This window comes from Pseudorca crassidens, chromosome 18, assembly GCF_039906515.1.
Source record: "Pseudorca crassidens isolate mPseCra1 chromosome 18, mPseCra1.hap1, whole genome shotgun sequence".
Classification (NCBI taxonomy): domain Eukaryota; kingdom Metazoa; phylum Chordata; class Mammalia; order Artiodactyla; family Delphinidae; genus Pseudorca; species Pseudorca crassidens.
In genome coordinates this window covers 9443838-9456564 of record NC_090313.1, presented here as the reverse complement: position 1 = coordinate 9456564, position 12727 = coordinate 9443838, and the positions used below count along the sequence as shown (strand labels likewise).

The following is a 12727-nucleotide window of genomic DNA, read 5'->3' as shown; positions in this document are numbered from 1 at the left end:
AAAACAGTAGCATGGGCCTTTAGGGACCTGGAGCTTTTATTAAATTGTGGATAGTAAAGCATCAAATTCCTTTTCTTTCCCACTTTTACTACTTGGGTGTAAGAGTTTTTGGTTGGAGAGTGGGAAGCAGAAGCAGCCAGGGAGAACCCCAGCCCAACGACTGTGAACAAAATTGTCATCACTGTAAACTTAGGAGTCTTTTCTCTTAGTCAGATTCTGTTAACTGTATGCAGTAATGAAAAATATTCACTAAAATGGTTTGTGTTCAGGTTGTAGCCAGCCATGTTGGGTGAACACATGAACGGATTCCGAGCATCCTAAAATAAATGTGAGGGAGGTTCTGTGGCTCTTTTATGTAAGCTGTGTTTCGGGAGCCCGTGCCTACTGGATTTTACAGCCAACCACATGTATCTGTGGAATTTTCTTGACAGACGACAGAATGTTTTAAAATGGAAGAAAAGGAAAAAATAACTAATCTTTACTTTTTGGTCTTTTTAACGCCAGAAAACTCTGAGAAAATATCCCTTCAGCTTCATTTAGCTTTAACTTCGAATTCATCATGGGTTCAGTGTCCCAGCCATTTGGAACTCATGAATCAGTGCAGACACATAAACATACGTGTGGATCCCAGGGGCTTAAGAGAAGGATTGCATTATACGGAGGTATTTATTGGGATATCTTCATTTTTACTTTCTTTAGTCTTTAAAATGTGTAGAAGTCTTTGTGTAGCAGTCCATTTCCCCATCAGTCTGAGTAAGTCAAGGGTTGTCATGGGTGTATTTGTCCAGGCTGTTTGCCATTAATTATGTGGCCTGACATCAGAAAATTGATGCCAACTTGTACTTAGGACCGTTACATTTTAATCTTAGATTAATTTATTCGCTGAGTAGATTCACCCTTTTTTTCTTTTATTTTCTCTTTTTAAAAAAGTCTGTTTATGGATACTGACACTTATTCCTTTTTCAAGGTATGTGGCTATGATATAGCATCGCCTAACGCAGGTCCTCTGTTCAGAGTCCCAATCACTGCAGTTATTGCAGCAAAGTAAGTGCCCAGTTACCGATAGCTTGCTGTTACGTGTAATTATGTAATGGCTGTTTATGGAAATGGGGTGAACTTTTAAAGGATCCGTAGGCCAGAACCAGGTGACTGGGTTTTGGTTCTGTTCCTTGCTTAACGTTCAAGGTGGTGCGTAGTCAGTCACGGTGTTCCTTGTTCACAGTGAGGATAACTGACAGCATGTGTCACCTGCCCTCCTTACACCTGATTCAGAGGCTGTTTTAGCCTTCATCTGGCCTGATGCCTCGGCAGTGTTTGACAGTGACTTTGTCCCCTCCGACCCCCGGCCCAGATTCCCCCCTTATCTCTGGGATTACCATTATCTCCTCGTTCTTCCGCTTTTCCAGTGCCGTTTCCAGACTCTTCCCTTTCCATCTTGTCTTCTGCCCCAGAATGAAGGAACTCAGGACTGATCACACTGCTTGCTGTATAAAGTACCTCAGCGGCACGCCCAAGGATCGTGCTGCTTAAAATAGCAAACAGTGGCCCTTCACAGCCAGTGTTTCCCGCGGCTCCATCACCAAATTACACGTTTCCACGAGCTCACCAATGCTGACCCCTCCAGTTTCCTCAGGACGGGTGCATTTGCACAGCTGATTTCTTTGCTTCAGTTTCCTGTCCCTTAACTTAATGACCAGGTGTGTTCTTGGTCATCTCCGGGTGAAGGGAGCCCCTCCCTGCCGCTTCATGGCACTTTTCACTTGCCTGTGGTACAGACTTTAGCTAGTGTGTTGTCATTTTTAATTCACCACATTTGACTGTGAGCCCACGGAAGACACGGGGACTGCATTTTACGTGACCCCATATGGAACCCATTGTACAGAATGTACGAAACAAATTATTCAGTACCTGAAAGGCAAGATGGAGATGAGAGTACTGGAAACAATAGAGAACTCTGAGTTAACAGCTTCTATTGAGTTAGTTGCACAGTAATATTTAATATGCAGTAGGTCTCAGCCCATATGAAACATAGGATGAAATTGAGGAGGTAACAAGTGACACACATGTGAAAAAATTGGCGGAACAGTTAAATTCTCAGCCGCACATTCCCTAGAAGTCCCGTAGGAACTTCAACAAGGTAATGTACAAGATTCAGGAGTGGGCTGAGACCTCATGTGCTTCAGGAAGCTTTCCCTGACCGCTCCTCGTGAACCAGGAGCCTTGCATCTTTTCCACTAACGCTTCCTGTCTCCCCAGAGAATGTTACGTTCAACGTCCCTGTTGGGTTTTCCATCCCCGCTAGATTGGCTGGGGAAAAGGAAGACATTATATTCATTGTTGTAATTGTAGCACCTAATAGCAGTGCCTCAGGTATAGTAGGCACTCATTAAATGTTTGTCATACTGACTAGAATTTGTCCTTAGTGTGTACTTCAGGTTTCTGGGTTGGGTAATTATACATTTGACCTTTATGTTTCACTGATCCCTTACAAAAACGCTATGAAAGTACTTTCTCTTCTTTACTGTGTCATTTATGGCATGGTGCATTTTGAAGCTACGAAAGAGGTTAAATTTAATATCAGTCTCAACTATAAGGCAGTATCAGTGGCACAAAACATTGCCTTTGATTTTAATATTTTGGACTCACAATAGTCCAGATTCTGGTAACTGGAAAATCCTGTGAATGTTGTAGAATTCCTTTAACCAGAAAAGAGGGAGCTGTGTGTCTGACTTCAGACAAATTATAAAGCAAACAAGTAAAAAGCAGAAAAAGCATCTCCACAGTGTATCTCTGCTAACATGTTGCAAAACTGAGATGACATTGTGCGTACTGTTTTGTTACCAGCTTTTAACTCCCTGTGTTCATTTCTCATGAACTGTTGAAATCTAGAGTACCAGTGGGCTTATAATATAAAGCTTTTTTAATGAGAGTGTCATGTTTAATCATTTATTTTTATTAATTTTCAGAGTAAATGAATCAACCCATTATGATCTAGCCTTGACAGATGTACATTTTAAACCTGGTCAAATTCGGAGGCATTTTATTGAGGTTCCTGAGGGTGCAACGTGGGCTGGTGAGTAAAGTTAATGTCTTGTCTTGCCCATTTACCTTTATGTGCATTCTATCTCTGCTCTGGTTATGACCATATAAAGTTCATATACCTGCAGTAGACTTTTCTCACAACAGTAATAGGTGTCTGGCACTGTAGATTTGCTGTTAGGTTCAAACCTTTTTAAAGATCTAGTTCTATTTTGCATTGGTTCATATGTCAGTCATCTATCTAGGCCAGGGGTCTCCAACCCCTGGGCTGCGGACCCGTACCGGTCCGGGGCCCGTTAGGAAGTGGGCCACACAGCAGGAGGTGGGCGGCGGGCGAGCCAGCGGAGCTTCATCTGCCGTCTCCCATCGCCCCCCATCTGCTCGCATCACCGCCTGAACCGTCCATCCCCAACCAACACTCCCCCCTACCCCAAGTCCATGAAGATATTGCCTTCCACGGAACTGGTCCCTGGTGCCAGAACGGTTGGGGACCACTGATCTAGGCTATCTTAAGATGTTTTAATAGGATTTTAATTTGGTTCAGAATAATGCCTTCTCCGTTCATGATCAGAGTCAGAGTTGCATCGTGGTACAACTCAGGGCTTCCACTCACATAGGCCCAATGGTTGTGTAACATCTAACTCTAATAAAACGTGTGCTAATCATACCAAAGAATAAAGATCTATAGTTAATTCATATTGAACATGATGTCTGTTTACTGGTAAATGTCAGTGATTATAATGCCCTAATTATGATTTGTTTAGGTTGGGTATTGAAAATAATTAGTTCTTTGGTTTTTTTGTGTGTTTGTTTTTTGTTTTTAATAAGAATTGATCAGATCATCCAGAATAGAAGTAGCTCAGAGCATTTAGCAGTCTTTGATTAGATATATACTGTGGGAGGTGGAGGGGGTGGGAGAGATGTTGGTCAAGGGCACAGACTTTGTTATAAAATGGAAAAGTTTGAGGGATCTAATGTCCAGCATGGTGACTGTACTTAATAATACTGGGTTGTATACTTGAAATTTGCTAAGACGGTAGATCTTAGATGTTCTCTCCACCAAAAAAAATTGGTACCTATATGAAGTGATGTATGTGTTAGCTAACCTTTTTGTGATGATTGTTTCATAACATATACATACTCGTCAAATCATCACGTTGTACACCCTGAACTTGAAAATATTATATGTCAGTTGTTTCTCAATAAAACTGGGGGGGAAAAGGGTCAAAGCAGGGAAAAAAAAGAAATGCAGTACAGATGATTCCTATTTCAAATACTTTGACATATTGTCATAACACTAGATTCTGTATTCTTAGCAAGTGATTAGGTTCCCAGAGCCCTGTGCCCACTTGATCTCGTGAGGCAGAGAATTAAGCCTTGCTTTGGTTCCTTGTCTCAGGGCCAGGTATTCGCGAGATAAGCTGCTGACCTGGCTTCACGGTGATCCTGGCTCATCTCCAGCTCCGCCGCAGAGCACAGCTAAGCATATGTAGTTCTGATAGTCATACTTTCCAGAAGCAAACAGTGCAGATAAACCAAGAGCGAGAGACTAGGAAAAGTTATCAGTGAAGTTGGATAAATGGATACTAATGGGACTTAGGCATGCTAACAAATAGAGGTTTCTAAAATTAAAATCCTCTTTACCAAGAATTGATTGGTTTTTAGCTGAAGCAAGAGGAAAGGTTGAACTTAGTAACAGAGAAGGGAGGGATTTTAAAAATTACCTGATTAGGATAATTGTGTGTCCATCTGTGGACAGCTTGCTGTTTCCTGCTGTTTGCAGCGTAGCAGTTGCTTATTTTAATCCTGATTTATTTATTTTCCATAGCTAAATTTTCTACCCTCTCATCTTTATTAGTACTCAGTCAGTTCATTGTTTTTAAAGAAATAGCAGATTTCATTTGAATATACCATTTCATTCTCTTGATATAGTATTTCCCCCTAAATAGGCATTATGAAAGCCATTTTGTGTCTATTTTAAATCTCGTCAGTTAGAATGTTGCTTCTTCCCTTGTCGTTGTAGAAGTTATGGTGTGCTCCTGTTCTTCTGAGGTGTCTGCCAAGTTTGTTCTTCACGCAGTGCAGCTTGTGAAGCAGAGAGCCTATCGAAGTCATGAGTTCTATAAGTTTTGTTCCCTTCCAGAGAAAGGAATGCTGACTGAATCCTTTCCTGTCTTGGTAAGTGTTAATTAACAGTCTGGAATCCTGAAACAGTTTCCTTTCGTTCTGGGTGTGGACTAAGACTAAGTATTTGAATTTGATTTTATAGTTTGTATTCAGAGCACATTGGGACTGTATATTTTATTAATGCTGAATAATGTGGGAAGATAGGTCGTCTTACTAGGATACTTGCAACCAAGTTGAGGTAAATGTTAATCTCTTAGGAAAGTGCTGGTCTGCCAGATGCTGACGCCTCACAAAGTGGACCCTGGTTGAGATTGTCTCCTCATCGTACAGTAGATTATTTCCATGTTTAAGACTTCTCTACGTGTTTTCTACTTATTTTAGTTATTTTATTAATGCCCTGTTGCTAAGAATCCATGAGGTTAATTTGCTTTGTAGGTGAAACTGCTGCTCCTGCCTACAGATTAGCCTGGCAGCTCTCCAGGCGTATCTGTAGTGTTAGAAATGGTGCCTAGTCCTTCCTTCTAGAAGGTGAACGCATTGATGTTCTTTCTTGAACTTGCTACTCAGTGTTTTCAGATGGCTGCCTCATCTTTCCTGTATCGCTTATGTTTCTGATAACTTTGACTTGTGTCCTTGTATGTGTTATAGAGTAATATGGTTCACTTTAAACTTTCTAATACACTGATTACTAGAAAACTTAATTTAAAACTCAAGTGTTCAAAGAACAGCTTTCGTTTTTACTTTTTTTAATAGGAAGAAACATGTGAGGGACCATAATTTCATTTGGCTTTGGTTGCCAGGCAGCTCTTGAGCCCAGAACTCAGCTGTGGCTATTGAATATGCCTCACAGAGTTGTCATACCCCTTCTCTTATCATTGTTCTTAATTATTTTTCCTTTGGTCCCAAGTTTTTATTCCAGTTTGTTTTCACCATTATTTTATTACATGTACTTCAGAAGCTGCCTCAGACCTCTTACGACAAGCAGTTTAGGATTATGAGTAAATAACTGTATATTTAAATACCTGCAGTCTGTCTCAGCAACTGTGATTTGTGTAACTTCAAGCATAGCTAATGATAAGTTTCTTTGAATTTTCCTGCTGTACAAATAGAAAAAGTTTGAAAGCATAGAACTGCTTTGAAACACCTATTTATGTTTTGTAATTTATGCATTGATAATTTAATTTCATTTTTCTTTGCAGGGTGGGAAAGCAATTGAGTTTTGTATTGCTCGTTGGTGGGCAAGTCTTAGTGATGTCAATATTGATTATACCATTTCTTTTCATGGGATAGTATGTACTGCTCCTCAGTTAAACATTGTAAGTTCCACATTTCCATCATTTTTAATGTCAGTTATTTGTGTTATTGTGAAATAATTTCAATGGTTGGGTTTACATTTTAATGGGGAGATTATCTATGGTTCTGGAAATAACAATAGTCTTTGTTCATAGGTGCTTGTAAACATTGTGTTTGACACATTTAGGTCCAAGTTTTGTTTAAAAATGCAGCTTGTTTTCAGTAGAGTTTGAGAAACTAATTTGATAAATATCCTTTGTAGCATGCATCAGAAGGAATCAACCGTTTTGATGTTCAGTCCTCCTTGAAATATGAAGATCTGGCTCCCTGCATAACTTTGAAGAGCTGGGTCCAAACACTGCGGTATCTTCAATGTTTTGGGGCTGCAAATGTTGGGTATCAGTGTGATGGGGGTGGGGGGATGGGCGTCTCTTCACTCTTTGGAAAGGGTCTCTTTTATTTTTAATCATGTGAATGCTGGACGTGAAGATTCAGTTCATGACTTTCCAGCCCAGGGAACATGGTGGGTCTCTGAGAGGCAGCCGCAACAGCAGCTTCTGGCTTTAAGTAACATGTACCTAGAGCCCTTGCTGTGGCACCTGGCAGGACCCATCCCGTGATGAGGGCAGGGCTGTCTGCGGTCAGAGCCTGTCCTTCAGCACTGTGAGGAATTGTCACCTAGTCCCGGGATCTGATTCTGTTGAGACTGTCAGTTGATGGTTGAAAATGTTTTTATCATGAGAAGATTACCTTTGTAATACTGCAAAATTTAACTGTGTGCATTGCTATGGTTCAGTCAGTAAAGAATTATATAAGTTAATGATTAAAATATTACAAAATACATGGAAAAGGACAGCATCTAGGAATGCTCATTTGTCATTTATTGTGATACGTTATAGATTTTGCTGATTATAGTTTTCTCTCATTTCAATGAACTCTTATGCAATTGTCTGATTACAGCCCACTCAGTGCAAAAACAAAACCTTTAGGATCAAGGGATGTTTTGCCAAATAATCGTCAACTTTATGAGATGATCCTGACTTACAACTTTCATCAAGTAAGTGTTTGTGTAACCAAGTATACCCTTACAAAGAACTCTTGTGTTTTATGAATCATAAAATCAGAAATGGAAGGACAGTGTATTCAGAGTGTGTGTGTGTGTGTGTGTGTGTGTGTGTGTGTGTGTGTGAGAGAGAGAGAGAGAGACATACATGTATATGAAATAGAAACAAGTAATTAACCCTGGTTAATTTAGAATTATTCTTTGGGAAATTATGATATAGAACGATCTAAGTACCATTCAGATCTGAAGTCACAGATTCTAATTTAGTGGTGACCTGGCCTTTGAGCCTTAGTTTTTGTAATCACTGACACCTGCCTATTCTCTGATAACCTGTCCACTGGTTTGATGTCTTGTCAAAGCCAGATGCCTTCTGATTATGGAACCAGGCCTGATTGCTCTCTGTGAAGCAGGTGTTGGCACAGTGAGACATCAGAATAGCTCCTAGGTTGAATGGGTAGTAAAGGTAGTTAAGATGGGCATAAAAATCAGATCGAAGTTTATGGAGGATCAGTAAGATTTTAGTAAAACTCTTACTGAAGCATAATATGAATTACTGTTGGGGAGATAATTGATTTCAGTGGGTTGTCTAATTTCAACTTTATAAAGAAATTTTTAGTTTTATTTAAAAAAACCAGTTAATTAGAGGTCCTGAAGATACAGGTATTGCTTTAGTAATGAATACAATTAGCTAGGTTTGTGTTTTTTAAACCTTGTAAGAGAAGTACCTTTTATTAGTCCCGAAATCCTGGATGTGTTCTGCATTTTTGAAATTGGTTACTGCAAGAAAATATTTTTAATACTTTAAATGTAAAAGTCTGATCAATAGCAACATTACAGGTCTACATTAGAAATCATATAAACCACATCAAATAATCATTCTTCCCCCCCCCCCACAGCCCAAGAGTGGGGAAGTGACTCCAAGCTGCCCCCTGCTTTGTGAATTATTGTACGAATCAGAATTTGACAGCCAGCTGTGGATTATATTTGACCAGAACAAAAGACAGATGGGTTCCGGCGATGCTTACCCTCATCAGGTATGATTTTTAGAATTAACAGCTGTTTCTTGAGCTGATGAAGCCCGGATTCTTGCTCTGGTAACGTGCCTGCTTTTTAAACACCAGTGTGGTTGTGCGTTTAGTACTTGGACACACGGCTAGCAGCTCAGCTGTCTGTTGCAGGTCGGACCGTGACAGCTTTTCATCCCCATGGTTGGGCTGAATCCGGCTTCGGGGTAAAGGAGGGCCAGGAGGATGCTCACAGACGCTGGCCAGCAGAGCTTTTTATTTTTAGTACTTCTCCTTCCTACCCAGTGCTTGCTCCTATCTGCACGGTGAAAGCAAATCATCCAGGATATGTGAGCCCCTTGAAGTGATCCCAGGTCTGAACTGGATCCAGAGCACAATGACAGAGCCAAGTGTCTTCAGTTTATTAGAACTTTGAAATATGTTTCTTCTTGGTCAACTGTGTAGTGAGCACTTACTATATGCCAAGCACTGTGCCTGGCACTGTCATTTGGAAGGAAAAAAAATCTTTTAATCATATAATTTATAGAAATCTTATCCCTGATTGAAAGACTGGGACAAAGAAATGAGCTATTTCCTGTAAGCTTTATAATTTTATGCTAAATAATAAAAATAATTTACGCAGGGTTTTCAGTTAGTCATTCAAGGAATGGTTTCCTTTTTTTCCTCAAAGCCAGGCCCTGGCACGTCTCCTCAGTACAGACTGGGTTATTGCAGCCATTCCTTTTGTTGCTTTAAAAAATCTCAGAAGAAACTGCTGCTGCAGCATACAGCATTCCGTCCTCTTGAGCAGGTTGCCTGGATGGAGCGTGGCAGATCTGTACTCCTTTGTCCCCATTGGCTCCCTGTTTTTCCCGTCTGCAATAAAGGGGGGTGGCATGGTGGTTATGATCTAAAGGTTACCAGTCATGTGCATACAAACACGTGTGTGTGTCTGTCTTAGATATTACACAGCACCTCAGTTTTGCTTATTCTTGGTGTCATTTTATCCGTGCCCGTGAAGACCCAGGAACTAGAAAATCGTTGCCTTTTCCAGTCTTGAGCGGATGCTGATTCAGCTGGGCGCCTAGGAGTGGCCTGTTGTTGTGGGAGGGCTGAGGGCTGAGGGCTTGGCTGCCTTCAGCTCCCTTATCCTCTGCTCTGGACGTGACCTTGGCCAGCTCACTTTGACATCCAGTCGGGGCGTTGTGTGCGTGTCATGTGTGTGTCGTAACTTGCACTGTACCTCACATACTGTAAGCACTCTGTAAGTGGTAATTCTTAACTGTTTATCCTCTTACTGTAATTTTCGTTCATGTGGCTAAACCTTACTTTTCCCAAATGTTGTTTTTCTTTTATAGTATTCTTTGAAACTGGAGAAAGGAGATTATACAATTCGACTGCAGATTCGGCATGAGCAGATCAGTGATTTGGAACGTCTTAAAGATCTTCCATTTATTGTTTCTCATAGGTTGTCTAATACCTTGAGCTTAGATATTCATGAAAATCATAGTCTTGCACTTCTAGGAAAGAAGAAATCAAGTAACTTGACATTACCACCCAAATATAACCAGCCATTCTTTGTTACTTCCTTACCTGACGACAAGTAAGTGATAACATTGCTTAACACTCACTATCCATCTTATACTCTGTAATCTTTAAATGCTAGTTTATAATATGAGGCTACACTTATACTGTGTTGTCATTTGCCATTTTAGACTAAGGTTATTTCTCCCTTTGGTTTTTGAAATCTTAGCTACGGAAATTATTTCAGAATGCAATTGTTTTGATGTTTTTCCCCCTAATTCACTTTGTGAAACTTTCTTTTTTGTTCCTTTTCTCTCCTCTTTTGAATCTTCTTCTTAGAATACCTAAAGGGGCAGGACCTGGATGCTACCTTGCAGGATCATTAACGTTGTCAAAGACTGAACTCGGAAAGAAAGCTGTAAGTACTAGGTTTTTTTTACACTGAAAGTGCCTGTTCCAAAATTTCCATTTCCTTAAAAATGGAAATTAATTTACATTTCAGAATGAGTAAAAGAGAAGATCTCTCTGGGAAAAGAAATTTAATAGTTTTTTTTCCCCCAAGTTGCTAGTAAAGGTCAATTAATATTTGGTTGTATTTTTTATATATTTATTATTCTTTTTCCCAAGCCTAAGTACTTGGGCCTTGAACCTGTTCTGCCTTGCACAGCTAATATACTTGAACTTCCCGTGAAATATGTAGATCCAGATCAAACTTGGCTTAAGTGAATGGGATGTTTTTAAAATTAGAGAATTTATAGAGTTTTAACTAACGTAATATTGTGGATATAGGAATAAATCAGATCTTCTTGGGTGACTTCTAAAAACCAGTCAGGACAATTACTACTAATAAACAGTATTTTTTACTTGTACAGATCTTTCTCTTATTGGAATTTTGTGTAGTTATCTACAAGGTAGTTATTTCTTTTGGCATTAAGGTTTATTTTATAGTTTCAAAATTGTGCTTTTTGTTAAAAACATGTTTCTGGTTGTTATATTTTAGAGATAATTGTTATGGTTTGATAGTACCTGTTTTAGTTTTTCCATCTGTTTTCATTACAAATTTATTGTGAGAATAGTGTTTATATACATCTATCACCCTCTGTCATAATGTCATTTTAGCTCAATGCCAGTAAAAGTTGTCATTCTTATAGTTTTGCATTTCTCTTTAGCATTAGTTCTTACAAAGTAAGTCCACCACCTAACTCTGGAATTTATAAGTGCTGTTATCAAAATGAATAGAGCTCAAACATCTTAACAAGTATTCTCATGTCTTACCACTGTTGAACCAAAGATGGTTTATTAGCTGTCATAGGAGCGTCATCACGTAGGACTTTTGTGCTTAGAACAAGTCGTTTGCCCTGATAGTTCTTGAGTCTCATTTCAGTCTGTACTATTTACTTATATGTACTTTAGTATAAGTTATAAGTACTTCAGTATAATATAGCCTTAGTAGAATGTGAAGTGAATCAGTAGTTACTGGAATTCATAGATGCACTGATTTAAGAAGTCCTGGTCTAGGTCCTTTTAAGTAGGTTTCATTTTCTGCTATGGGAAATATTGCTGCCTCTGCTATGGGGCTTCAACAGTGAGTCTTCTCATCCAGGTAACTTCTGAAGTGTCCACTGCCTGTGATGAGTAAGACAAGAAGAGCATTGTTATTAGAAGTATGCTTTTAGCAATTCAGAGATAGTGCTTCCTGGCTGCATTCTTTAAGAGGCAGTTGTGAAGTTAAGTTATAAACAGGTGGGATTGACTATAGTTATTACGTACCAGGGTAGATTTTCTTGAGAAAACCTAAAGCTACAGAGTTAGTTGTAATTCCCAACACATTGTTTATTTCATCGGATCTCAGCCATGGTGCGTTTCTTGCGGTTCTGGCAGCTGCGAAGGTAACTGTTCCTCTTGCCCCTCTCTGACGTTCCCAGATTCCCTCGAACGATGCCGTTTCTGGCGCATGGGCGTGTGTGATCGTTGTGACAGCCTTGAAAATCTGACTTTGCGGACCGTCACCTAAATTTAATGTTTTTAGAACTGTTTGGATAACTAATGAATTTTGCTCTACAAACTTTTGAAATAAAAAGCTGAAAAACATTGACCCTTAGGAATAACACATTTGAGTGCATTTTTATTAAAAAAAAAAAAAGAAAGTGGCAGTATTGCTTTCTTTAAAAACCTGCCATTTTGATGACAGACCTGACCCTTCTAAGTACTGTGACCCATACAGGTGGGATGGAAACTGGCAGAAAAATAGACAGAGGTGGTATCTCCATCCTGTGTAGATTACGCATGATTTCTTACAGAATGTTGTTCTAACTCCCAGGGGCAGTCTGCAGCAAAACGACAAGGAAAATTTAAAAAGGTACTGATTGTCAGTTCTTTAAAAAGATGTCTTAAAGCCTTATTTGCATATTAGTTAAACTTCTTTTTCTGTCACTATTATCTTTTTTTAAAAAATCTCTCCCTTAGTTTCCTTTCTTTCAGTTCTGCAGTATAGTGCTTTTAGCTTATCAGTGTTGACAAACTGCTTTCTTAAAGTTTTTTTTCCCTGCCATAAATTGCTTGAAGACCCCTGGTTTATATGTGTATAGAGAAAATTTTAATGCTATTCATTTCTTACTGCAGGTATGACCAAGTAATAATATTTGAACTTTGGCATATCTAAAATCCTATAGAAAGA

At 39.3% G+C, this 12727-nt stretch overlaps 1 protein-coding gene across 6 annotated transcripts in view; it reads left to right on the top strand.

Annotated features, from left to right (window-relative positions):
* Positions 1 to 12727, top strand: part of TPP2 (tripeptidyl peptidase 2) — a 68373-nt gene that overhangs the window by 39307 nt on the left and 16339 nt on the right. For 4 of the 6 annotated variants that reach the window (XR_010936991.1, XM_067713543.1, XM_067713541.1 and 1 more), the window contains 11 exons: positions 505 to 662; positions 968 to 1044; positions 2967 to 3073; positions 5063 to 5217; positions 6366 to 6482; positions 6722 to 6822; positions 7420 to 7516; positions 8419 to 8556; positions 9885 to 10129; positions 10390 to 10468; positions 12371 to 12409. Coding sequence is in view for 5 of the 6 variants with exons in the window: in XM_067713543.1 (XP_067569644.1) it covers positions 505 to 662; positions 968 to 1044; positions 2967 to 3073; positions 5063 to 5217; positions 6366 to 6482; positions 6722 to 6822; positions 7420 to 7516; positions 8419 to 8556; positions 9885 to 10129; positions 10390 to 10468; positions 12371 to 12409 (1313 nt within the window). In the remaining variant the exon portion in view is untranslated. The remainder of the gene's footprint in view (positions 1 to 504; positions 663 to 967; positions 1045 to 2966; positions 3074 to 5062; positions 5218 to 6365; positions 6483 to 6721; positions 6823 to 7419; positions 7517 to 8418; positions 8557 to 9884; positions 10130 to 10389; positions 10469 to 12370; positions 12410 to 12727) is intronic. The other 2 variants (XM_067713544.1, XM_067713542.1) reach the window with 1 other exon arrangement.